The following is a 22,864-nucleotide window of genomic DNA, read 5'->3' on the forward strand; positions in this document are numbered from 1 at the left end:
CTCTTAACTTCTTCACAGCTTAGCTGCACATTGCATGTGACCACCCAAATGGTAGGTTTCACTGTATGTTTTCACCAAAATAGATTTTATTTGAGCCCATTTGGTTATGTTGTGTGTATTATAAAAGCTGAATGTGTGAATCTTCTCCCCAGGCCTCAATGACAAACTGTGACTGATTCCATTCTGTGGAAGAAACTACGAATCGTCTGGTTTGGAGTGTGCACGAATAATTTCAGGCCTCTTCTCTGAAAACAGCAAAATAAAACACTCCCCACACAGTCTGAGGCTGAGCGGTGCACTGGTTTAAAGATTGATTTATTCTCATAAAAGTTTCATTTCAGATACATTCAGAGTGCAGATTATTATTATGTTGGGGACAAATAAATTGGTGATCTGGGTGATGACAGGTCTATTTGCTGTCACCACTGTTTTCTTCAATGTTTACATCTTCTTGATGAGTCTATTGAGATACAGGCAGAAAAAGCAGTGGAGTCCCAGTGAAACCATCATCATGGCTCTGTCCGTGGCCAACGTGGCCCACCAGGTGGTCTGTTACGTCTGGATGACCATGGATGAGGTGGACAGCAAGTGTCTCATCGCTCAGACGCCCTACACCATCATTCTGCTCATCATCTTCAGCCTCAAGTTCACCATCATGTGGGACACCAGCTTCCTCACTTTCTACTACAGCACCAAGCTGGTGAACACGCCCAACCCCTGCTACACGCACATCCAGACCGCCATCCTCAAGCACGTAACCCTGGCAGTTTTCCTCATCCTGCTCTGCGGCCTGGGCACCTGTATGCCAATGCTTGTGGTGTTCCACGCTGACAACAACACCATGACGAACAAAGATTGCGGCATTTTGGTGCCCGACACCAAGCCTGGCCAGATTTACGAAGTCATCTATCTGCTCTTTGCTGACGTGCTCCCAGGGTTGCTCATGGCGAAATGCTGCATCTCCATCTCTTTGCACCTGGCCATCCACCTCCGCAACATGAAAGCCAGCAGCAACGGAGCCCACCGCCCAAAGCTGGGCTCTCAGATGAGAGTGATCCAGATGGCTTTATCTATAGTGGCCATCTTCACTGTCTTCCTTGTTGTCGACCTGTACGCGAACTACCAGATATCCGTGAACCACGGGAACGCCATCGGGCTCACGTTCTTTTTCACGTCCATCTACACGACCGTCACCGCCATGGTGCTGATCTACGGGAAAAAGACTCTGTGGAAAGCTCTGATACACGAATTCAACGTCTGCCTGGATATATATCCATGTCTGTCTTGTCTGAAGGTGCCTGAAGAAAAAGCTACACCCAGCGCTCCTGCAAAAGTAGAAAAGTGAAAAGAAAATTTGTTTTGCAATCAGTCATTGTAATGTTGTCTTTATTCGTTTGTGCTCGCACTTTGACCCTGTCCTGCTCCGTCACCATTTTTTACAATCTTCTTACACCAACAAGCTATTTTAGCTGGGTAACTACCTCATCATCCAAATCATGTGCTCATCTGACTACACCTCTGAATATCCATATTTCACGAGAGCAAATAATGGTCTGACCTGTAAAATAGCTCCCCGAGCATTGCTTCCTGGACATGATGTAACACTATACCCATCTCAAAATGTTGAAAAATACATGTGACTGTGGTGAGAGTACAGAGCATATCAATAAAACAAGAACTAATCCACAACCTGAATTATTTTTTTCTCTTTTGCATCACTTTAAGAGTATTTCTTGAGTCAGGTTGCACATGGTTAAAGCTGCTCTATGGGGACAGAGTGGGTGTGTTTGTAACTGGAAGGCACCAGCCATAAGATAAACTGGACGAGGGGGAAACCCTTAAAGCCAGCTCCTTATCTTGTGTATCTGCTCATTGGTCCTGAACAGAGGTCTGTGTGTGCGCCTGCACTCGACCGCTTCCAGGTGTGACTGTGTGTAACTGTACCTGTGTGGGTGTGTGTGTGACTGGGTGTGAAGCTGGGCGTTCCTAGAAAGTGCACTCATGCCCTGCAACCCTACCCCCTAGTAAATAGAGGTCTAAAATAAATGCAGCAGACCTCTTTGCAATGCTCCATTAGTTCACACCCTCTGGCACCACCTAGTGAGGTTCAAAGCCGAGATACGACAGTGCAGCTAATCCCACTCCACACAGGGGCTCAGGATCCCTCCAGCTGCTAAATGGACAAAGTAAGAAAAGGCATATTTTCCTTTGATGCAGGGGAGTTAAGTCGCGCCAAGGCCTCGGCTTCAACTCCTGTCTGTCTCTGTGTGTGTGGGAGGGAGCTGGCTTTAGCGTGACGGGGGGGAGAACAGTTCATTATGACTGAATAGTGGCCAATATGGATGCAATACTCATGAAGGAATATATAATTTCTCTACCAATGGCTGGAGAAGTAGTAGTAGTAGTAGTATCATTACCTCTGCAACAAAAGTTATGTTTTCATCACTGTTGGTCTGTTTGTCTATCAGCAAAAAAATTTCAACCGAATTTCACAAAACCTGGTGGAGGGACGGGACATGGACCGAGAAAAAACTCATTAAATCCAGACAAAGGGGCGGGTTCAGAAATCTTTTATCACTTTTTACAATATTTACATTTTTCACTAATTTCCCAGGGAATAATTCATGAATCGTCATGGAAAAAAATCACATTGAGGGGACTGGTAACTCTAGGACAGTTGCGGAGGTATGCGCTCTCCCATTCTAGTTTGTAGAAATACAAGTAAAAGTCCTGCATTCAGAACTCAGCAGAAGTTCAGAAGTATTATCTGCAAAATGTACTTGTACTTGAACTAGAAGTATGAGCAGCATTTTACTTGCATTTGCGGCTGATCAGTTTGTTAAGTCCAGAGGCTCGGAGTATAGAGGTCACCCAAGTGGTAACCCACCATGACGAGTTTGGCATTTTGGCCAGCACCATATTGCTGGGCGGGGGTGTGGAGCCTGACTGCAACCACCACCTGCAACCTCTAGCTGTCAATCACACAGGATCCATGCCCTATATGCATATTGGGCTTTATCATCTATTTTAAATTTAGTGGGACCATAATTCACAAAATAAGCATCATACTTAAAACTACTTATTAGGAAAATATAGTGCGGTTATAATTGAAGTGAGAAGTGAGGCTGTCTCCTCATAGACTTCTGCAGAAACAGACTTATTTTTGTTTCAGGCACCTGCACATTGGCTTCACTGTCCAGACCTTTACATCCATTTGTATACACCTCTGCTCACCAGATAAATCTGAGTGGTTGTGATGTTACACATGAATTTGTATTTTTTCAGTTGTATTTATTGAAATGTATTTATTGCTTTCCTTTTTCTCAGCGGACTTTGGATAATTTTACCCACTTGAGCTTAAAAACAGCCCGGAGTAAATACCTCTTTGACAGAACAGGTAACAACTCAAAGACGTCTGTGAGGCAATCAGGACCAAGCGCTTCTTTTTCACGAGGGTTCACGAGCCAAAAAGGTTTGGATGCGCTGGTTTCATCTCAGTGCATCGTACTGTATTTCATGTTTTTATGTGAAAGCTTAATCTGGAGAGTAGCTGTCAGATATAAACGTAGTGGTGTAGAAAGTACAGTATTTCCCTCTGGATTTTAGTGGGGTAACACAGGTATATAAAAACTGCACTTAGGTATATGAGAGTTTGCAACAATCTGCAGGAAATAGAACTGCTTTCCATAAGGGCTGTTTGAAGGTGATGCAAAGTGTGTGACCTATAACAATACACAGTGGACATGTACAGTAAAAGTGTCACCAGCTTATTATCGGTTAAAGGGAAGCTGGAGCGACGTGAGAAATAAAATTAAAAGAAGGAAGCTGTAGTGATTGATGGCCCCAGATTCTTTACAGCATGAAGTTGTAAACATATCCACAGTATGGAGATTGTTTCCATGGAGATGTTCCCGAGCATCCAGCTGAAGCAACGCTGCTCTCGCTGCACGGGTGAACATCACGTTTAACAGTCATTGCTCCTGAGACGTGTGCGAAGAGCAATATCCCGTCGCTCACAATCTGACAGGAAGGAACAGGCAATTAACAATCCAGATTAGCAAGAGCAGCACCCATCAAACAACTCCTGTAAACATCTCGTAAACTCCTCCTTCTGGACAGCTTCCCCAGATAATGCGTCTTTAGCTCGTGCATCAGAGCTTGAGGCATCATTTTCCTGCACCTAATTGTATTTGAAATACATAAATCAGCAGTTTTCATGGCAGCTTGTTGGATGTTTGGATCTTGAAAGTGTCATTTTTTTTGTGCCATCAACAGCATCAAAAGGACTGGCTGTTTCCAGTGAGGGAACACAGAGTTGTCTGTTTACTCCTTGTGACAGGATTGTACTTAAGAGACGGCTTTCTAAAATAATCGATGACACCAAATCACAGGAGACACAGGTCTTTCAACACGTCTTTATTTTTGTTCAGTCAACAACAGTTTGTTCATAAAAGGAATCATAAAAAAAGATCACTATATATCTCTTGAGGCATTTTATGTCTAATGTTTCTTAAATCTCTTGTTCGGAAAACTGTACAAAAACAGTTAATCCCTTGAATAGCAATTTTAAAAAATCTAAAAATAAACCTATAATATTGACAGCTTAATTGTGAATTCAATGTGATCATTTTCAGAACATGCATAGATTTGGCACTGTGAAGACATATACAAATTTTAAAAGATTTCAGCAGTGCACATTAGAGCCATTTGCTGAAATTAGACCTAAATTACTCTGGATACAAATAAACCATCTGTGTCCACACTATGTGTGCAAAAATAATGGAGACATTAAAATTCAATGAATAGCAATAATTTAAGTTTCAATAATGAACTGATAAAAAAGAAAATGGAGGAACTCCTGAAATATAAAACTACAGTGAACTTCAAAGGCACTTTTACAGCGGTTACCATTGATTAAAGGACCAGTTCGACATTTCCCTTCCTTACCCAGAGTTACATGAGTAGATCGATACCTATTTAATGTCTGTATATAAAATACATAGCTGGATGTGACAGCCTGTAAACTTAGCTTAGCATAAAGACCAGAACTCTTTATCATACATAAGAAAAATCATCTACTGGCGCTGATTAATTACACCTTTTTATAATTGTTTAATTTGATCAAAATAAAAGTAAAAACATCAGGTTGTGGATTTAGAGTGGGGGGGTTGGGTGGTTATGTTCTGATCTATTTCAGTTTTATTTTTTTATTACAGTTTCCCTCCATTTCCAGTCTAAGCTAAGCTAAGCTGACCTGTTGCTAGCTCCAGCTCTGCATTTATCATACACATATGAGAGTGGTATCTATCTAACTCTTGACAGGAATGGAAATAAAGATATTTCCCCAAAATGGCGAACTATTCCTTTAAGGAGAAATGAACTTCCACTGAACATCAACATCAATATCAATGTGACGCAGTGGAGAAGCATCAGTTACAGTATTCAGTTGATCATAAACATCAAAACACAGTTCGTACCACATTCAATAATGCCATCCAGTGTTTTTGAAACATCGCGTTTTAGAAAAATTCTGCTTGATCATAATGTGACTCAACGTCATCATCAAACACAAAAAAAAACAAAATATCAGTTACATTCTGTGCATTGTATTCCCTGCTCTTGATCAAGTTTAACATGTGTCTACCGCAGCTTTATCCTGTTCAAATATGGAATGCCAGTGAACAGAGAGGGGGGGGAAATAAGTCATCCAGTGTCACTCCAACACATAAAAACTAAACAATACATGGCAACATTGGTCGTTCCTTTTCCCTGCGAGTGGTAACAGTACCATGGCAACTTTCTTCCAGAATAAAAACATCTAATCAATGTTTCATTATCTCTTAAAATGCAAACTGAATCCAAGGCTGGAGTGACCTCGTGCACCCGACATCATTGTTTTTTTTTTGCCCGTACATATCTTTCCTCGCGGCTTAGAAAACAAAACTGCTAAAACTCGACAACAAAGCACTGCTTGGAATTATAACCGACTTGCATCAGAAAGATTTTCTGCTGGGAATCCTGCGCACATCCCACGTAGATGTTCCAGCATCTGTACACTGCTGTGGCATTTCCTCAGTGCACTTTCACCACTGCCAAATCATAGAATTAGTGACACTTTTGTACTCTGAGACGTAGGTGTCGCCTTACTGCGGGGTGTGGTCATACGCCGGGAACATCGACTTCCGCGTCTTCGGAGGAGGTGGCGGTGGCTTGCTCTCAATTTTCACTGGCAGCGGAGGAGTAAACTGTGGGGGAAAAGGAGTTTAAGTTAGGACTTCAAATAAAGAATAAAAAACAGAATATTTTAACATTTACCCGCCATTAAATATGCAATAGCGTGGGGGTGCTATTTTCTGCCAGCAGATGTACCTCTGAAGAGAACCTTAGGTTGTCAATCTCGTGTGGGTGTTTCTTCGGAGGCATGGGTGGGGGGGTCCCTGGGGTGTCGATGGTATTGGCATCATTGTCGCTGAGAAGTGACGAAAAACCTAACACAGGGGAGTGAGGAAACAAAAGCTTTTCAAACAGCATGCATCTGTGAATATGCGCATGTGTGTGTGTGTGTGTGTGTGTGTGTGTGTGTGTGTGTGTGTGTGTGTGTGTGTGTGTGTGTGTGTGTGGACCAGAATGTGATTACACAACGTTAGCAGGCATGATATCCCTCCTTTTCTGTGTGTGAGGTATAATTCTTGAGAGTGATGCAGTGTGTATGTTGGTCACAAGAGTACGTACTGGAGCTGCGTGGTGTGTGCGGTGTGTGTGGAGAGGCAGGCTGGCTGAGAGGGATAGAGATGCTGAGCTTGGACGAAACCCCCTGGAACAGCGAGAGTGGAAGACGTTTGTCTCCAAACTGTAAACTCTTGGGCCTCTGCTGCTTCTCTGGAGGCGTCTGGAATAAAAGTAGGAAAACAAAGATGTCAGCATCCATGCTATTCCCCCATTCACAACTGAATCACAGAAACGTATACAATCATCGGAGTGAAAGCTCGGTATATTTCAGATGACAATAGTGTTTTTATTAAAAAAAATTGCTCCTGCACATAAGGTTGTACCTCATCAGTGTCGGACTGCCTCTCCAGTAAGACCTGGGATTTGCTCACACTCCACTCCTTCCTGTTCTTTCGACCAATCCTGTTGTCCTCCTCAGAGCGGGACAGGATGGAGGCCCTGCGATCGCTGGGACGGGACAACACGGAACTGCTTGTGAATAATCAGACATAAGAGAATCAGAAAGACAAACAATGCTTCAGTGTTAGATGTAAGTCGTCTCTTATAGTGAGGGCAACACAGGCAGACAATATGAAAAGCAGACAGGGAGCGAGGTAGACTAAAGGAGCAGGGAGAGGATGCACTGATGCAGGGACTGACTCTTGGGAGGAATTGCAGGAGGGTCCGTCTGAGGATGCGGAGCCGCTGGAGAGGCCTGAGGAGGCGGAGGAGAGGGTCGAAACAGTGGACATGCGGCGCAGGGTGGAGGACAGGATGTAGGGCATCACCACTGAGCCCACACGGCTCTTCTTCTTTTCAGCGAGCGAACAGGGCTGGGACACACAAATGGGATTAAGCATCATCAGAGAATCTTGGCAGGGGAGAAGCACAATGACAGGCAAAAACACAGGTCACACCAGGCATGCTAAGGGAAGATTTATGGTCGTGGGCTAATATAATGTACACGCCGCTTTGAATGAGAAGCATTTGATCGGAAGGCAACAGGGCCAATATCTTAAGTTGGCACCCTTTTTACATTAAATTGAGTTTGGAGTTGGCAACACACCAAGGTTATGACACCATAATGCTTCTCCACTTTCTCCCGAAGGTCTTGGAAGCAGGTAACCATTCGGTTGTGTAAGGGCTTCAGCTGCTCCGCTGTCTTCTCCCCATGGATGCGAATCCCATCTGCCAACAGAGGGATCTGGAGGGGGAGAGGGCACTTAAGTGTCATAAACCGCCTTCTGCTTCGAGGTCAAGGGCTGCGATGGTGGAGGGATTTACCTGCAGAGCGATGAGCTGTTTAAGGATCTCAATACTCTCGTGTTCCTCTGGATGCTCTTGCATGTAGGTGTCTGTAAAGAACGCCTACAAGAGGATAGAAAAACAGGATGAATAGGTTTCGAAAACACAGGCTTAAAACAAATATCGCCACAAACAACAATGAACAGGTTTACACAGCATGACAAAGAGGCCACAGTGGTTCCCTACTGAATACAACTCTGTAACAGGCCTGAAGCCAGGTACAAGTCATGAAGAGGAGATCAAACATTTATATTATCTTTGCAGTTGTATGATTTAGCTGTGTTCTTTAATAGCAGTTTATGGTTTTCCACATTAATAATTTAAACCAACTGTGCACACAGCCAAAACCGGATTTCGCAAACAGCGACACCATTAAAGCTAATATAGTGCAGTCTGTAAGCAGAGGCACAGTGACATCATTTTTGTGGCTGATGGTTGTGACAAGGGGGTTATATTTCATCTGTGTTTATTTATTTGTTTGTCTGTTAGCAGGAGTACACAAACAACTACTGGACTGACGAAGGATGTAGTATGGGTCAGGGGAGAAGCCATTTACCTGTGGTACAGATCCGGATCAGGGAGCGGATCCAGGCTATTTTTATTCACTTTCTTTACAATTGGGATTTCGTTAATTTCTCAGAGACTGGGACTGAGACTGAGAGGGACTGATGTTAGCAAGTGTGCAATTTGGTCACGATCAACATGAAAATACAGATCTAGTGAATTTAAATGTGTTTTCATAAGGAGACAGTTGGGCTCGAGGTGTGCTCTTTACTGAGGGCCATTCTAGTTTCATCTACATATATTTGTAATTTAGCGGGATTAGGCAAAAACTACGAGACAGATTACCACGAAACTTGGTGGAAGGATGTGGTTTGGGTCAAGGAGGAATTGATAAAATGTTGGTGCGAATCCAGATCAGGGGATAACGGAATTATTGTCCACTTGCTTTAACATCGTGAGATAGGGGTTCTTTTTGGACATTGTCACTGATTTCCCATGAAATATTTCATTTATCTTACAGAAATTTTTCTTACACTTAGAGAACCCATGTTTATAAGTGTGTGCAATTTGGTGCAGCTTGATTGAATCCAAGGGCCTTGGTGGAGGTATGTGCTCTACTGAGTGTAATTCTAGTTTGTCTATGATTCTGAATGATGCATTTAAAATAGTCTTTTTCACATTCGTTAGCTCAGAGGATACTAGAAGGCCTTAATCCCAATGAGACGACCTGATTAAATAACAGACAAACAAATATTCACATTACAGACATAAATCAGACCTTCTCATAGTTGGAGAAGCCGCCCATGACTGCTGGGTCAACGATGCCGCTGAGCATCATGGACAGTGGGTTGATGGACAGTGAGCGATCGCAGGCTTGCTGCTGCACCAGGTTACTCAGCTTTTCATTGGCCATCTCCATTGTTTCTATGGCGTTCTTCAGAGGACTGATCTCCTCCTGGCCATCAGGAGAGTCACATAAAGAATGATGTGAGTTAGAGGAATGTTTACCATGAAAACAGAGTCTGAGCATCGAGTCTGCTTCTTACCACTGAGACAGATTTGACTTCAAACCATTTGAGAATCCCTGGGAAGCGATAGGCAGTTATGTAAGTTGATCTCTCAATCCACATGGTCTGTGGGGCAGAATATCAATAAAACAATAAAGGCTGACATTTTAATATCTTTATTAATCTTCAGAGTGAGGTATTTGCAAACACAGGGGGGTTTATGCTCTTTTTTTAGATTTACACGTATGAGCCTCGTGTTTAAAAGTGAACTTAAAAAGTGCTCACCGCAAATTCATTGTCTGGGTCCTTTTCACCTTTCCTGAAGGGCCTGGAATACTGGAACTTGTCCACTTCATTGGTTCTGTAATAGCTGCGAGGGAACAGGGAAGAAGAGCAATGAGTTAGTGGTTTGACCACAGAACTATAAATCCCAGGGTGCATTCACGAGAAAATAAATTAGCCTTTAAGTGTTCTGTTACGCACTTTAATATCTGCTCTGGAACCCCCTTGTCTTTAAACTGCTGCGGCACAGTGAGAACAGGCTTGACAGTAAAGCACTGGATATCTGTGAATTTCAACTAAGGATAAGAGCAGTAATAGTGTGGATGTACAGACAGAGCCCAGAGCCATGTTAGCAGCTTTGTGAGGCTAAAAGTGGGCACAGCGATGCTTTGAGCTAAATACTAATATCACACAGACAAAACTTAAATACTAATGTTAAGCAGGTGTACTGTTTTTCATGCTCATCATCTTAATAAAGCATATTAGGACGCTAATTAGCAAACCTCACTGCCATCCCTGGAGCCATATTGCTAACATGGCTTAAAATATGGAATATTAAATATTAAACATTTTATGTGCGGCTAATTAATTAAGGATACGCTGTCCAGAGGAGTTGCTGATGTTGTCTCCAGGGGGCGCTGTGCTGGTCATCCGGACTGCGATTGGGAACTGAGAGAGCAGCTTCAAGCTGAAGTCTTCAAGCCACTCGTACTCTTTGCCTCGGTAGATGAACATCTTGTTCTGCAGCGGAAACATTTCAGCTTATTTTCCCTGATATATGAGAGGTAGGTCAGTGCAACTTGACAGGCCTGCGTTAAGTCTGACATTCTCTTGTGTCATCAAAAAGCCAATAACCTTTATCTGCATTATTGCAAATTGTCCAGAGAAATGCTTCAAAAAGCCAGCTCACTGCATAAGCACAGGCATATGGAGGTTTGTCTAAGTCTCTATTTATTGAAATACGGCAGGTAATCACTTTCTTACCCGGAGGAAGGAAGGGAATCCGAGGCCATAATAACCTACAGCAAAGTACTCTGGCTGTGGCCGCATCGCATGCATTATGTTCTCATAGAACTGGGCTTGTTGTTTCTGTGACAGGGAACAGAGAAGATGAGCTGCATTAGTGAACATATACACTCAGTTGTAATTAGTATTTTACTAAAATATTAATTATTAATTAATTATGAACAAACATGTTCAAATTAATTAATTGAAATAGCAAAATATATGATGACTGCCATTTCATTTTGTCAAATGTTGGGAAAAGATTATTGGAGCACAATCATAGCAAATTACTTAAATACATAATACATTCTAACTCCACAGAATCAGCAGAGAATATATATATATATATATATATATAAATAATAGAAAATGAGGCAAACCCATTTATTTATTGTCCCCTTCTTTCAGTTGTTCCTTCAACCAATTGTACAAAATTCTCCTCCACTATTAATCATCTGACTAATTTCTATAGTGCTAACAAGGCACCGACAATAAAAAACACCTCCATTGAAGTTCTTTTCATGTCATTTCATACAGCTGCCTTGTTCCGAGTCGTTTTAATGTTTTAGGAGTGACAGTCTTTTGTTTGCGGGGCTGAATTGCAGCGCGTGCATCCTCTTACCAGAAGCTGGCTGAGCTCCATGAAGTCAAACATGTGGCTCTCGTGCATCTTGGCCAGCTGCTTGCCCAGCTCAATGGCCTTCTCCCACATCTGACAAGACATGTACAAGGCTCAGTTAAAAGGGGGACATAAAATATGAACACAAACACACAGGGGCACAAGTTGAACTGTGGCACTTGGCTCTTATGGTTGTCCTCTGTGCTCACAGCTTAGAGGGGAAACTGTTGATATGGATGCTGCGGCCAGAGAAGAATCCTTAACACTAACACCACTAGAATGGTACTCAGAGCACATACTCTCACCAAGGATGATTGGCCACTTTATCACCATATTGTATACACATCAGATACATAAACCATGTACACAGATGTTTTCTGCATACTGTCTAGATTAAAGACAGGAAACATATCCTGATATAGATGAAAGAAAGAAAGAAACAGATACAAATTTGGGTAAATTATATATCTCAAAATATCAAAGAACTAATTTGAAAATCAAAGACATGAAATACTTAAAAACTGAAATGTACAGAGACAGTGCAAATGTTTCATGGTTACTGTAAAGTAACTGGATAAAGATCACTCACCTAAAAATAATACATTTTGATTCAGAAAACATTGATAATTATCTGCATCCAAAATAAATATCTGTATGTGTTTTTTCAACAGCAGCTCACAGACAAGGCAGTGGCCACTCACCTTGCCCTTGTCAAAGTAACAAATGATCTCCTGGAAGAGCCTCTCTTTCAGCTCCTGCTGGGTCCACACACGGTCCCCATCTCGAGGGATGAGGTGAGTTGCACAGGGTTTGTCAGACCACTGAGGAGGCAAATCAATTAACTTAGAATGTATCACTCACTGAACATTTAGAAACATGGTGATATTAGCACAGGTGAAACAACTCAAACTAAAAAAAAATACTGTGATGTGTTAGAGACCTCCAGTATTTCGGCGTGTAGTAGCAGAGTGTAGGATGCCTCTGTGTAGTTCTCACAGTCCAGGTGCAGATCTCTCAGCTTGTACAAGTACCTGGTCACATGAGTACATCAGTCAGATAAGGTTTGGCCCTGAAACCACAAACTCTGTGTCTCTAACTCACCGGATGTAAATGTCCTCCCTCTTTTTCTCTTTGTAGAAGTTCTGCAGGAAAAAAAAAAAAAGCTTATTTCTGAAAACTGCTTAATGTACATGTACAAACCATGAACATAAACACTGAGCATACCAGCACATTGACAGTGCAGCTCATTCGGTGCTCTGGACTTTCATCATGTGTGATGGTGCGGTACGCCAGGAGATTCTCCAGCAGACTGCTGAGCAGCAGAGCCAGCTCCTCCCCTGACTGTGAGAGGTATCTGTGGCGTCTGCAGTGCTCCAGTAACCTGCACATATAAACAAATGTCCTTCACAGACTACTCCTCAGCTGTAATGGGCTATGTCTAGTTTATCAGTTCCCTAAAGCTAAATCTCCCTAAATCTGACCAGAAAACTAAAACCTGTTTTTGCAGTTGTCTGGGACCAAAACATTCTGTCCTCAAGAGTTTTCTATTGATTAGAGGTTGTTTACAATTCCAGTAGACCATCTTGTCTTTCTGGCTCCTTGTGGACTTTCTTAAAAAACACAATCAGAAAACCTGCTTTGTGTTTCATAAGCAATCCTATGTGAATTTCCGTTTACACAGTATTGAAGGGTGTTTTATCGGTGTGCTGCATTACTTGAACAAGTCTCAGAATAAAATAAATATTTTTTTCTTGTTGATCTGCTCCTGAGTCTTACGTTTTCTCCAGCAGGACTTTGTACTGCTCATCCCCTTGACCTCCTTCCACCTCCTGATCCAGCTTTGTTATCAGTTCATTCTCGAACTGCAAAGACAAGAAGGTGATTTAAAGAAAAACACAAACACAGCATCAGGTCAAACAAAGGTCCTATTTATCCAGGAGAAGTGTGGAATTTCAGAGCTTTTTACCGTCTCAAATGTCCGTCCGGGGTTGAAGTTGTGCTCACACTGCATCATATCAAAGAAGATGGGGATGGTAGCTTTCCTCAGTTCAGGCTGAGGCACCAGTGTGACCGCAAGGATGGGCCCGACCATGGCTGGGATGAACTTCATTTTGTGGGGGCCTGAGGGACAACAGAACATTATCACACCAAAATATCATAGCATGATTTGAGAAGGCAATAAGCTGCATCTGCGTCATTCAACACACAAAGGCCAAATCTAATAATATAGTAAACAAAACAACAATACACTGTGAAACTGGACAATAAAAAAAATATTGTCCTGTTTTTCCACTTGGCATGTACCGAATAAACAATCCCACTAACTCTGTGATGATAGTAGTTTTATCAGATGGTGCAAAAACACTCACCGAGATTGTACCACATGTCTCTTATTTTAAACCCAAAAGTCTTCCTCATGTCTCCATATCTGTGGTAAAATGAAATTAAAAAGCTGTACATTACAGTTTCTGACATTAAAATAATCTTTTTGATGAGCTGGGAGTCGACTCACTTGTTCAGTATCTTATTCCGCTTCTCCTGAGAGAAGGATTCCAGCTGCAGTGTCTTGTGGGTGAGGAATGCCACAGTCAAATAAAAGTAGTTATTCCAAAGCTGCGAGGGGGAAGCAGGGTTTTCAAATATTAATGACATAAATACCGTCTCATAATATTGGCTTTTGATTTTGTGTTGAATAAAAAATGTGACCTCTACTAAGACGAAGGAGAGAGAAAGGAGGAGAGGCGACGCACCTGTAGTTCGAAATGTGCCTGGTCCAAGAAGTACATGTTGAGGACGTCCGAGTACTGGTCGATGGCCCTGAGGAAGACCTGCATCTGCACCAGGTTCATGATCATCCAGTCAGCCGGGAAGACGTTTCCCATGAGGTCTTTAAACATGATGAATGTCTCCATGAGAAAGTCCTGAGGGCAGAGAGGAAGCTTTACTGCAAGTGTGCACTCTCGCTTCAAAGAACTACAATAATATCTGAAAGATAAGTAATTGAACCAAACTAAAGCCTCTTTTCCACTGGTCTAAAAACTCACTAACATCTGGCTTCTGTCTGCAATGGGAACGGATACAATCAGCATTTACTCCAGAGTCAAATGACCCTGAAATGACACAGGTTTTTATCGGCTCCGATCGGCAGTGATGGAAACAACCGGGTGAACCTGCTAATTTGACAGCGAGGAGAGAGAGCCCCTCAGTTTTTGGTGCATTGGTGATGTTGAACATGGTGCACTGGGGGGAAAAAACAGAAAGGCAAGCATCTCTGCTGGCAATGGGAAAGAAGTTAATCACCTTTTTGAACAGGTTTACCTACATTTAAAAAACCTGTTCATTTTGGTGTACAAGAGGCATAAGCAAATCCACAGCAGTGCTGCGACATGTCAGGCACACACAATGTTCCTTAATGGAGGCCTTACAGACATCCTCATCATGTCACCCCAATCCACTGAGTGAAATATCTGTAATCAATATTCTCTTAAGGAGCAGTAAGTGACATGGGTGGTTTAATGCCTGTTATTGATGGGATCTTTCAGCGGGAGCTGTAGGCAACAGGGGAGCAACAGGGACACTTACTATGATATCCTGTCTCGTCTTGAAGGTGCTGATGTAGTGGGCGTAATGCATGTCATCCATTTGCTTCAGGATGGCCGTCATGCAGGCGAGATAGTGACCCTGCCAAAGAGAGGTCCACTATCACTCATGTTTTCACACTAAAATATCACTTAAAAAAACTGCACCCCAGCACGTTCTTTGTTGCTTCGGTGGTATTGTTTTAGGTGATTTCACGCTCATTAATGCTAAGATAAAGGCTGAGGTTGCAGTCGTCAAGGATTTATTTCGACTCCAACATCACACTGGGTCTTACAATGAGAAGGGAGGACCTGTCCATGCTGATGACTGTGCGATTAACCCTGCGAAGAAGCCGCTCCATTATCAGCTGAACGTGCCCTCTGGTTGGACCCTGCAAAGACAGAGACCGCCTCAGGTACAGTTGAAACATGTTGGCACAGATATGTTATACGGTGCTGTCGCTATTAAAGGACCCAATTCAGCCAAATTACAAAACCCCTATTTTACTCCTTTATTTTTAGTGCTGGCTTTATTTGCCAAGGTCAGTGCATACAGTGGAGGTGAATGGAATTTCTTCTGTGATGCTCTGAGTACTGACAAAAATACAGCAGCATGTCTGCCTACAAAGACTGTTCCACTTACTATAGATAATCCTAATTCTTCAGGTGAAATGGAAACAATCAAATTACAAAAAATGAATCTATAACCTATATAATTTAAATAATTGATTATTAAAAAATGTCATCATCTACATCATGCCAGCACCAGAGTTTCCCATTAATTATCTAGACTGTGGCGACCTGTGACTGTTTCATTATGAAAAGAAATACCGCAGCAGTTGTAGGCCTCTGCCAACCAGTGCAGTTTCCATCTCCATCAATTTTATTTCCAGATTCATATCAGGTCATTATGACCTTAACCTTTGACCACTGAAATCTAATCGGTTCATCAGTTCAAGTTGAACAAATTCCCTCAAGGCAGTCTGATCACATTCAAGAGGCCCAATCATGTTTTGTGAGGCCACCGTGACCTTGTCTTTTACTGAGATACTGTGTTCACAAGGTAAAACGTGTTTTGAGAGGTCACAGTGGCATTTGACCATCAAATTCACATCTGGGTCATCAATGAGTCAAAGTGAAGTGAATTGTGCCAGATGACTTTAGCTTTTCCCCTTTTCCCCCAAAATTAAATCAGTTAGTCGTTGAGTGCAAGTTAATATTGGTGCAAAAAATGTGAAAAGATTTACTGAAGGCGTTCCAGAGATATGGCATTCACAAGGCAAAACATGTGCTTGGTGAGGTCACCTTTGACCACCAAATCTGAATCAGGGCATTCTTGAGTCCAAGTGAATATTTGTGCTGGATGTGATGAAATTCCATTTGGGCTTTCCTGATATATTGCATTCACAACCACGTGAGGTCATGTGACCTTGATCATTTGACCTTCAAACTCTAATCAGTTCATCTTTGAGTCAAAGTGAATGTTTGTGCCAAAGGTGAAAAGATTCCCTCCGGCCACAGGCTGTCGCTGGCACGGAGGCATAACACATTTTTTTACACTTCTCATTGTAACAAATAAGATCTTTGTGTTTTGCTCAGTTGCTGCATTGGATAGCTGTGTGCAGTGCTATTTGCAGAGTAAAATTAGAAAGTTGTTACTGTCAACAGTCTGACCTCATATTGTGTGCGTAACTGCAAGTGGCGTGCTATGCACACGAGAGCTTGTCTTTCAAACCTTAGTCTATGTACCTATCACTGGTTGCATGTGAGTGACGTTCGTGCGCGTGCATAGATTGAATGAATTCTATGGGAAAGGCAGAGCACCCTCTAATTAGTGAACTTAATGAGGACTTTCCTTGACCTTAATTACAGTAAGGTAAATATCTTTGGGTTTTGGACTGACAAAAGTTTCTAATTGGAATTTGTTTAAGTAAGGTCTCCTCTCGAGATTCAATGCCTTCCTCGTATCGTGGTGGTGAAAACAGATGAAAACCCGGGTAAATATTACAAAAATCTGTGGGAAGGGGCTAAACAGTGCAGCCCAGAGTTTTCTCACCCCTCCAGGGGAGACCCAGTGATGCTCCCAGGCATGATGGGATGTGTAATTTGAACGGGACAGCTCTCTGGATCTGCTCCAGGAATTCCTTTCAGCTGGACGTGCCTTGAAAACCTCTACATAGATGCCAGAATCACCTCAACTGGCTCCTTTCCATAATAACCTGCAGTTTTGCTACCACGTCCCCACTGATTTCTAATCGCATTAGCTTATCTCTGCCACCTTGTGCATGAAACCCATTTTTCAGACTTGCATCCAAATTCTCAATGTGATTTTTCTCCCCCTGTAATTTGAGTGTAATGAACCTTTAAAGTTATTATCTTTGCGTGTCTGAAAGTGAATTTGTTCTCCTCACCACGTCCTTGCGGTCCAGGTTGTCCAACACTGTGCTGAGCAGCTGGACGCAGGCCTCGTGGTCGGGTTTACACGAGCGGTCGTCCAGCTGCCCACTCAGCTGGTCAGTGACAAGTGGCAGGAGTACATCTCGACAATCTGCGGCAAAGGAGTGGAGAAGAAAAAGAAAAAACAGAGCTTGTTGGATCAAACATCACATTTTCTGTTAATGGAGCTGACCTGACAAACAGGTACGTAGGTGTAATGTGGAGCAATGCATTGTGCCCTTCATCTTGTGTGAAATGTCATTATGTGGTTTTTGAGCCTCGAGGACTCCTACCTGGCTGCCTGAAAAGGTCACTCTCCACCATTTTACACATGCAGCCCAGCTTCTGACGCACGAGCTGCGAGTCTGGAATGCTCTCGATGAACTTTGCTAGGAGAACGCTGTTTAAGGAAATGAAAGAAAGGAGCCAAAAGAGCAGCGGTGACATTTTTTATGTTATTCACATCTCACATCTGGTAATTATTGTCATGGAGGACTAATGAGCAACACACATTATGGGTTAACTCTACGGCGTCAAGAAAGGAGAAGAATGACTCCTTAACTCTAAAAAGAATATGATCGTTTGCACTGAGGCAGGCAATTATCATTTCCTGCTGTGCAAACCCTCTGGAGACTTACCTGAGCTCCACGGGATCAAACACAGTCTGGATGTCATTAATGATGCTGGGGAGGTATTTTAATATTGCCCCCTGAAAAAACAAAGAATCAGGTCTCATCAGGCTGGAGCGTGGGGATGTTGTTTATTCTCTTGTAAACAAGCTTTTCCTCAACTTACAGAAGCTGCCAACGGGGAGCCCACACTCATTCTGCAGTTAATTTGTAAAACTTTTCAATAATTTGTCCATAAAACAGTGCCACAGATTTTCACAGCTTGACTGATGAAGTCCATGAAATTTATATGCAGCACTGAAAGATGATGAGACTGAAAATTAAAGCATCTTCATAGAGTCTGACTGAGCTGCAATTTAGTTTTATTCTCAAGATTGAAACATAAAAGACGATTTTGTGAAATTTTATCACATACATCACAACAATCAAACAAATAAGAGACAAAAGCAGTTCCTGGAAACACTAACTACTCAGCTGTGATTCAGTTTACCTTTATCTTCACTCCCTCATCAAGAGGTCTGTCCATGAGAGTGTTGAAAGACAAGAAAAGGGTGCGAATGGAGTTGAGGAAAGCGTCCCCATCTTCACTGTTCCCATAGAATCTGAGAATCAAGGCCAGGATTTGCATCACAAGAAGCAAGCCTTTGAATATGAGAGTGCAAAGTGGATTATTTTTTTCTTTTATGACAATGTCTCTTGATACCTGAGATAGAGGACCCGGGACTGTACAATAAACCTGAAGAGGTATTTTAGAGCTTTGAGTGCCATGTAGAGCCTCTCGGTCAGGACGGGCTCCTCGGCATGGCTCACGTAGTAGTTAAGCACCCCAGTTAGCTTCCTGAAAAAGTAAATGAGTATTAAGGTCCTCTGGTAATTTGGGCGTGGGTGGAGAAGAAGAGCAAATGGAATACTAAAAATAAACAGCATGAAGGGGAGTAAGCCATCAAAGGTGGAAAAGAGAGGGGAGACTCACATGTAAGCCAAAGTGGCACTGAAGTGCTTGTTGATGTAGGTTTCCAAGACTGGATTGAAGTGCTGGAATTTGATGTCGCCAATAAGTGTGATTATAAATACCTGGTTATAAAAAAAGAGAAGGAAACAAAATGAGAAACTGGTCTAAGTTGACACATGTACAGAACTCTACATTACTGGTTCCAGATGTTTCTTATTTAAAATACTTAGGATTATATCTTATTATGGCGTGCATTCATGTATTTCATGTTCATGTGTTTGTAGTCAAACCGTAACATGTAGGAAATGCATGATGTAAGCCTGTAATACTGTTTAAAATTCTAATCTTTACACAGTCTGTGTCACATAAAGATTATTATTCTTATTCCAAAGAAGTCAAGTTTGAGTACTTTGAATCTTCCACTGTTGCCATGGTAATCAACATCAAAATAGTATTTCACTGTTGCATGTTTCATTTATAAATAATATCACATAGGCATTGCCACAAATATCTCAATTGCCAATGAAATGAGAAATAGTAATTCAACATTATTCATCTACAGGAATTATTATTAGTTGTTCTCAGACAAGGACATTATTAATCTACGTGATATCTTTGTGAGGTGCAGTTGTCATCTAACGTTAGCAGCACTGACACAAAACACTCACATGCTTACAAGCTACAACAGTGCAAGAGAGGAGTCAAAAAACTGTAGGAAAAAAACAACAACCCCTAGAAAGTTAAAAGGAAACTGGCATATGTGAAATCTACTAGTTTGGCACATCAGTGAAAAATTGTAAGCAAGCCGCCTCACAACTGCAAAAGTGCTGCAAGCTAACAAAGTAAAATAATATTCGGGTCAGTTCTAATGTGTTGTTCAACCATGTACGAAGCCAAATGTGGTTAAAGAGGTGGCTACTAATGTTTTCATTTAGTTTTGTGGTTAGCGCTGATTGCAATTGTTTATCAAAAATGTGTCATGATCATTTATTTAAATGTAGTGTTAATAAATGGCTTTTTCAGAACAAAAGTCATGGCTGATATGATTTACGAGGATTGTACCTGTTACAGCTGTAAATGACTGGATGTATACTTATAATGGTGTTTGCTTTTTAACAATTGTTCCCAGTGTGTTACTGTATTAATGCACTATTTTTTGTCACTGCAGGAGGCCTATCAACATCTGGCAAAGGGACTGACGATGAAAATTAGCCTTTCATTTACATTTGTAGGAATGTTGATTAATGTACATTGTCCTAAATAAAGAATTTAATAAAATATTTGTAAATATTGTCATATGTTTTTGTGGCACAATTCAGTTTCCTATCCCTGTGACCCTTTAGACAAATGTTGCGACCCTTCGTGGGGTTGTGTCGTGCCATCCTGTCATGGACACTTGTGCACTGCATAATAAAATTGGCCACACAATGGCTTCACCACAAACTAACCAACGCATTGAAGACCAGGGTGTCATAGGTGTCCTTCTCTGAGGTCTCCATCATTATGTTGAACAGGGCATCCAGAGTGTCCTGGAGAAACTGTGGGGAAACAGAAACAAGTCACATAACTCCCATTATAGAAGACATTTTACATCATTTATTAAACTGATCAGAATGTTATCTAAGCTGTTTTCACACGTGAACTCTGGAGAATGTCCGCAAAAATGTCCTTTGTCAGGAGTTTACCATTCACACACGAACAACAGAGCAGGACATTTTCCGCTCAGACACATTCATAACAGCAAAATCTCCAGAGCGCTGCAGGCGGAGGACTTTCAGACTGAATGCATCTGCAGAGATCACATGTTTACAGCCTTGCCCCTTATCGCCAAAAGCTCTTTTGACATCTTCGTCTGTGTTTTCTACGTGTATTTGTATTTGTTTAGTTTTTTTCAGTTTGTGCATCTGTCGCATTAGAGATACATCATTAACACACCCACTTTCTCACTAGTAAAACCCTGGTAAAAAACCCTTAGGATACTAGTGGTGCTGGCAAGAGAAATTCCATAGAAAGTCTGGAGCCTTTCAAATAGACATTGGTGCTCTTGCATACAGCCCCTCCAGAGAATTTCAGGAGATTTCCGGAGCTGAGTGCATGTCTGAAAGCAGCTGCACTTAGAACAGTATTTGTGACACAATGGGAACTCACTTTCACTATCTCCCCTCCCTCGACCTCCATCATTCTCTGAAGAATCTGGTCCAGATCTCCGGGGTTAGACCTCCAGTTTAACAGGCCGAGAAGATCCACTGGGAAAACAACAAAAATCAACAATCAGAATAAATAAAGCAGTAGCAACAGCTCATGTGCTACATCAGTTAGAGATAACTGTGTTAAAAGCCTCCTGATTAGATTTACGTCAATCAACTGTCCATACATCAGCAAAATATTTGCAACACAGATGAGCCTAAATAATTTAAAAGATGATCTGAGGGGAGGAAACAATGAGGCCAGTGCACCTCAATCCGCTGCTGTAGAATCAGTTTCATCTCTTAAAAACTGTGACATTACATCTTTTAATTATCTCAGAGTTATGTGGGCAAAACAGAAATGTTCCCTGCTGTACCGTTCTGGGTGAGTTTAGTGGAGCAGGTGAGCGATGCAATCTGGAAGCTGTCTTTAGTCACAGGAACGACTCCTGAATGGTGGAACTGCTTCCCCGTCTGCTTCTCCTTCTCCCCCACTTCATCCCAGGTCGCCGGCAGGGTGAGATAGACCTTTGCATCCTCAGCCTTTTTCACATCAACCTGGGAAATTCATAAAACAGGCAATGAATCATGAAGCATATTGATCGATGGAGATCTAATGTCATATTTATTGACTGTGGAGGGGATTCATGCATAATCTCTCTGCCAACTGTCAGCTTTTCAGGACAGATTTTTTGTGTAATTAGATAAAAGTAATAAATAATATCCTGTTTATTTTATAGATAAGTGCAATGAGATACACTTCATACAAGATGAGAAATAAAAGAACAGCACCTTGTAGACGATGAGTTCATGTATGCCGTCTTTTAGCGTGGTCCCATCTACTCTCATGAGCCGCACAAAGGCCATTCCAAAGGGCTTCTCCGATTTGTCTCTAGCTGAGGGATGCACAGAAACATGACAGACAGGAGCAGATCCACCAACAGTCACTCTGGCTGTATTTAACACAGTGACAGGTTTACATGTGGATGCTTGCCATACAAATAAGTCACATTCACTCACAGTCCTGGGAAGACCTGTGTCGAAACATCACCCTGAGGTGACAGCGGCACACGTCTTCAATGGGAATTGTCACCTTGCAGGGGAGGGGGAGAAATGAAGGAGAGTGTGAATACAGGATTATAAAGTGGAATAAATGTTATCTGGTGGGAGATTTGTATGAGTAGCACATTCTGAGCCAGTATCCTCCCCAGAAGATTATTTCATTATATTGAGCCACAGCAAATCCATTTAAAGAACTAATTAGAGAACGTAAGATATCGTGTTGGAAGTGCAGAGTTGCACATGTGGGTCCTTGACATGAGCCTCACCTTCACAGTTTCATTCCAGCAAGGCTGCTTCACCTGGTAGTATATGACGGACTTGTACTCTGTGATACCATCATAACCGGCCCCAGGAAATATGGCTTTCTACAGAAGTTGAAGGACAGAGATTTAACGACATGATAGGAACATCAATTCGCTCTTCATTGGAAATCAAAAAAGTACCACAGTCACAGAAGTGCAAGATAATGCTCCAAAAATGAGTCATATAACCTTTAAGAATAAGAATTGACTGTATATGAAGATGGACAACGTGTCTTCACTTCCTCCCACTATCCAGAAATGAAGCCAAATCATCCCTAATACGAATGCT

At 42.0% G+C, this 22,864-nt stretch overlaps 2 protein-coding genes across 5 annotated transcripts in view; one reads left to right on the plus strand and one right to left on the minus strand.

Moving 5' to 3' along the window:
- Positions 1-367: 367 nt before the first annotated feature.
- LOC118115180 lies at positions 368-1,345 on the plus strand. The gene has a single exon (XM_035166188.1). It carries the CDS (start codon positions 368-370, stop codon positions 1,343-1,345), a length of 978 nt encoding a protein of 325 aa, XP_035022079.1.
- Positions 1,346-4,400: 3,055 nt separating this feature from the next.
- dock5 (dedicator of cytokinesis 5) overlaps positions 4,401-22,864 on the minus strand; it is a 34,334-nt gene continuing 15,870 nt past the window's right edge. The window contains exons 15-51 of one of the 4 annotated variants that reach the window (XM_047341197.1): positions 22,540-22,638; positions 22,232-22,304; positions 22,004-22,107; positions 21,589-21,769; positions 21,174-21,271; positions 20,474-20,563; positions 19,047-19,147; positions 18,777-18,911; positions 18,564-18,675; positions 18,083-18,153; positions 17,738-17,844; positions 17,420-17,556; positions 15,305-15,400; positions 15,013-15,111; positions 14,181-14,351; positions 13,943-14,043; positions 13,800-13,858; positions 13,397-13,551; positions 13,207-13,292; positions 12,655-12,811; positions 12,532-12,572; positions 12,371-12,461; positions 12,132-12,251; positions 11,434-11,523; positions 10,791-10,895; positions 10,406-10,547; positions 10,008-10,089; positions 9,810-9,894; positions 9,564-9,650; positions 9,296-9,472; positions 7,993-8,076; positions 7,775-7,912; positions 7,369-7,541; positions 7,053-7,176; positions 6,733-6,889; positions 6,370-6,488; positions 4,401-6,245 (exon numbers count right to left, since the gene is read on the minus strand). In XM_047341197.1, the coding sequence (XP_047197153.1) occupies positions 6,144-6,245; positions 6,370-6,488; positions 6,733-6,889; positions 7,053-7,176; positions 7,369-7,541; positions 7,775-7,912; positions 7,993-8,076; positions 9,296-9,472; positions 9,564-9,650; positions 9,810-9,894; positions 10,008-10,089; positions 10,406-10,547; positions 10,791-10,895; positions 11,434-11,523; positions 12,132-12,251; positions 12,371-12,461; positions 12,532-12,572; positions 12,655-12,811; positions 13,207-13,292; positions 13,397-13,551; positions 13,800-13,858; positions 13,943-14,043; positions 14,181-14,351; positions 15,013-15,111; positions 15,305-15,400; positions 17,420-17,556; positions 17,738-17,844; positions 18,083-18,153; positions 18,564-18,675; positions 18,777-18,911; positions 19,047-19,147; positions 20,474-20,563; positions 21,174-21,271; positions 21,589-21,769; positions 22,004-22,107; positions 22,232-22,304; positions 22,540-22,638 (4,149 nt within the window). In that variant the 3' untranslated portion in view covers positions 4,401-6,143. Of the gene's footprint in view, positions 6,246-6,369; positions 6,489-6,732; positions 6,890-7,052; positions 7,201-7,368; positions 7,542-7,774; positions 7,913-7,992; positions 8,077-9,295; positions 9,473-9,563; positions 9,651-9,809; positions 9,895-10,007; positions 10,090-10,405; positions 10,548-10,790; positions 10,896-11,433; positions 11,524-12,131; positions 12,252-12,370; positions 12,462-12,531; positions 12,573-12,654; positions 12,812-13,206; positions 13,293-13,396; positions 13,552-13,799; positions 13,859-13,942; positions 14,044-14,180; positions 14,352-15,012; positions 15,112-15,304; positions 15,401-17,419; positions 17,557-17,737; positions 17,845-18,082; positions 18,154-18,563; positions 18,676-18,776; positions 18,912-19,046; positions 19,148-20,473; positions 20,564-21,173; positions 21,272-21,588; positions 21,770-22,003; positions 22,108-22,231; positions 22,305-22,539; positions 22,639-22,864 lie in introns of those variants that run through there. The other 3 variants (XM_035166133.2, XM_035166135.2, XR_004697531.2) reach the window with 3 other exon arrangements.

Source organism: Hippoglossus stenolepis, chromosome 9 (genome assembly GCF_022539355.2).
Source record: "Hippoglossus stenolepis isolate QCI-W04-F060 chromosome 9, HSTE1.2, whole genome shotgun sequence".
NCBI lineage: Eukaryota > Metazoa > Chordata > Actinopteri > Pleuronectiformes > Pleuronectidae > Hippoglossus > Hippoglossus stenolepis.

What these genes read in the sequence shown, in the direction of transcription:
- LOC118115180 (XM_035166188.1), top strand. Translation starts at nt 368, where the DNA reads ATGTTGGGGACAAATAAATTGGTGATCTGGGTGATGACAGGTCTATTT.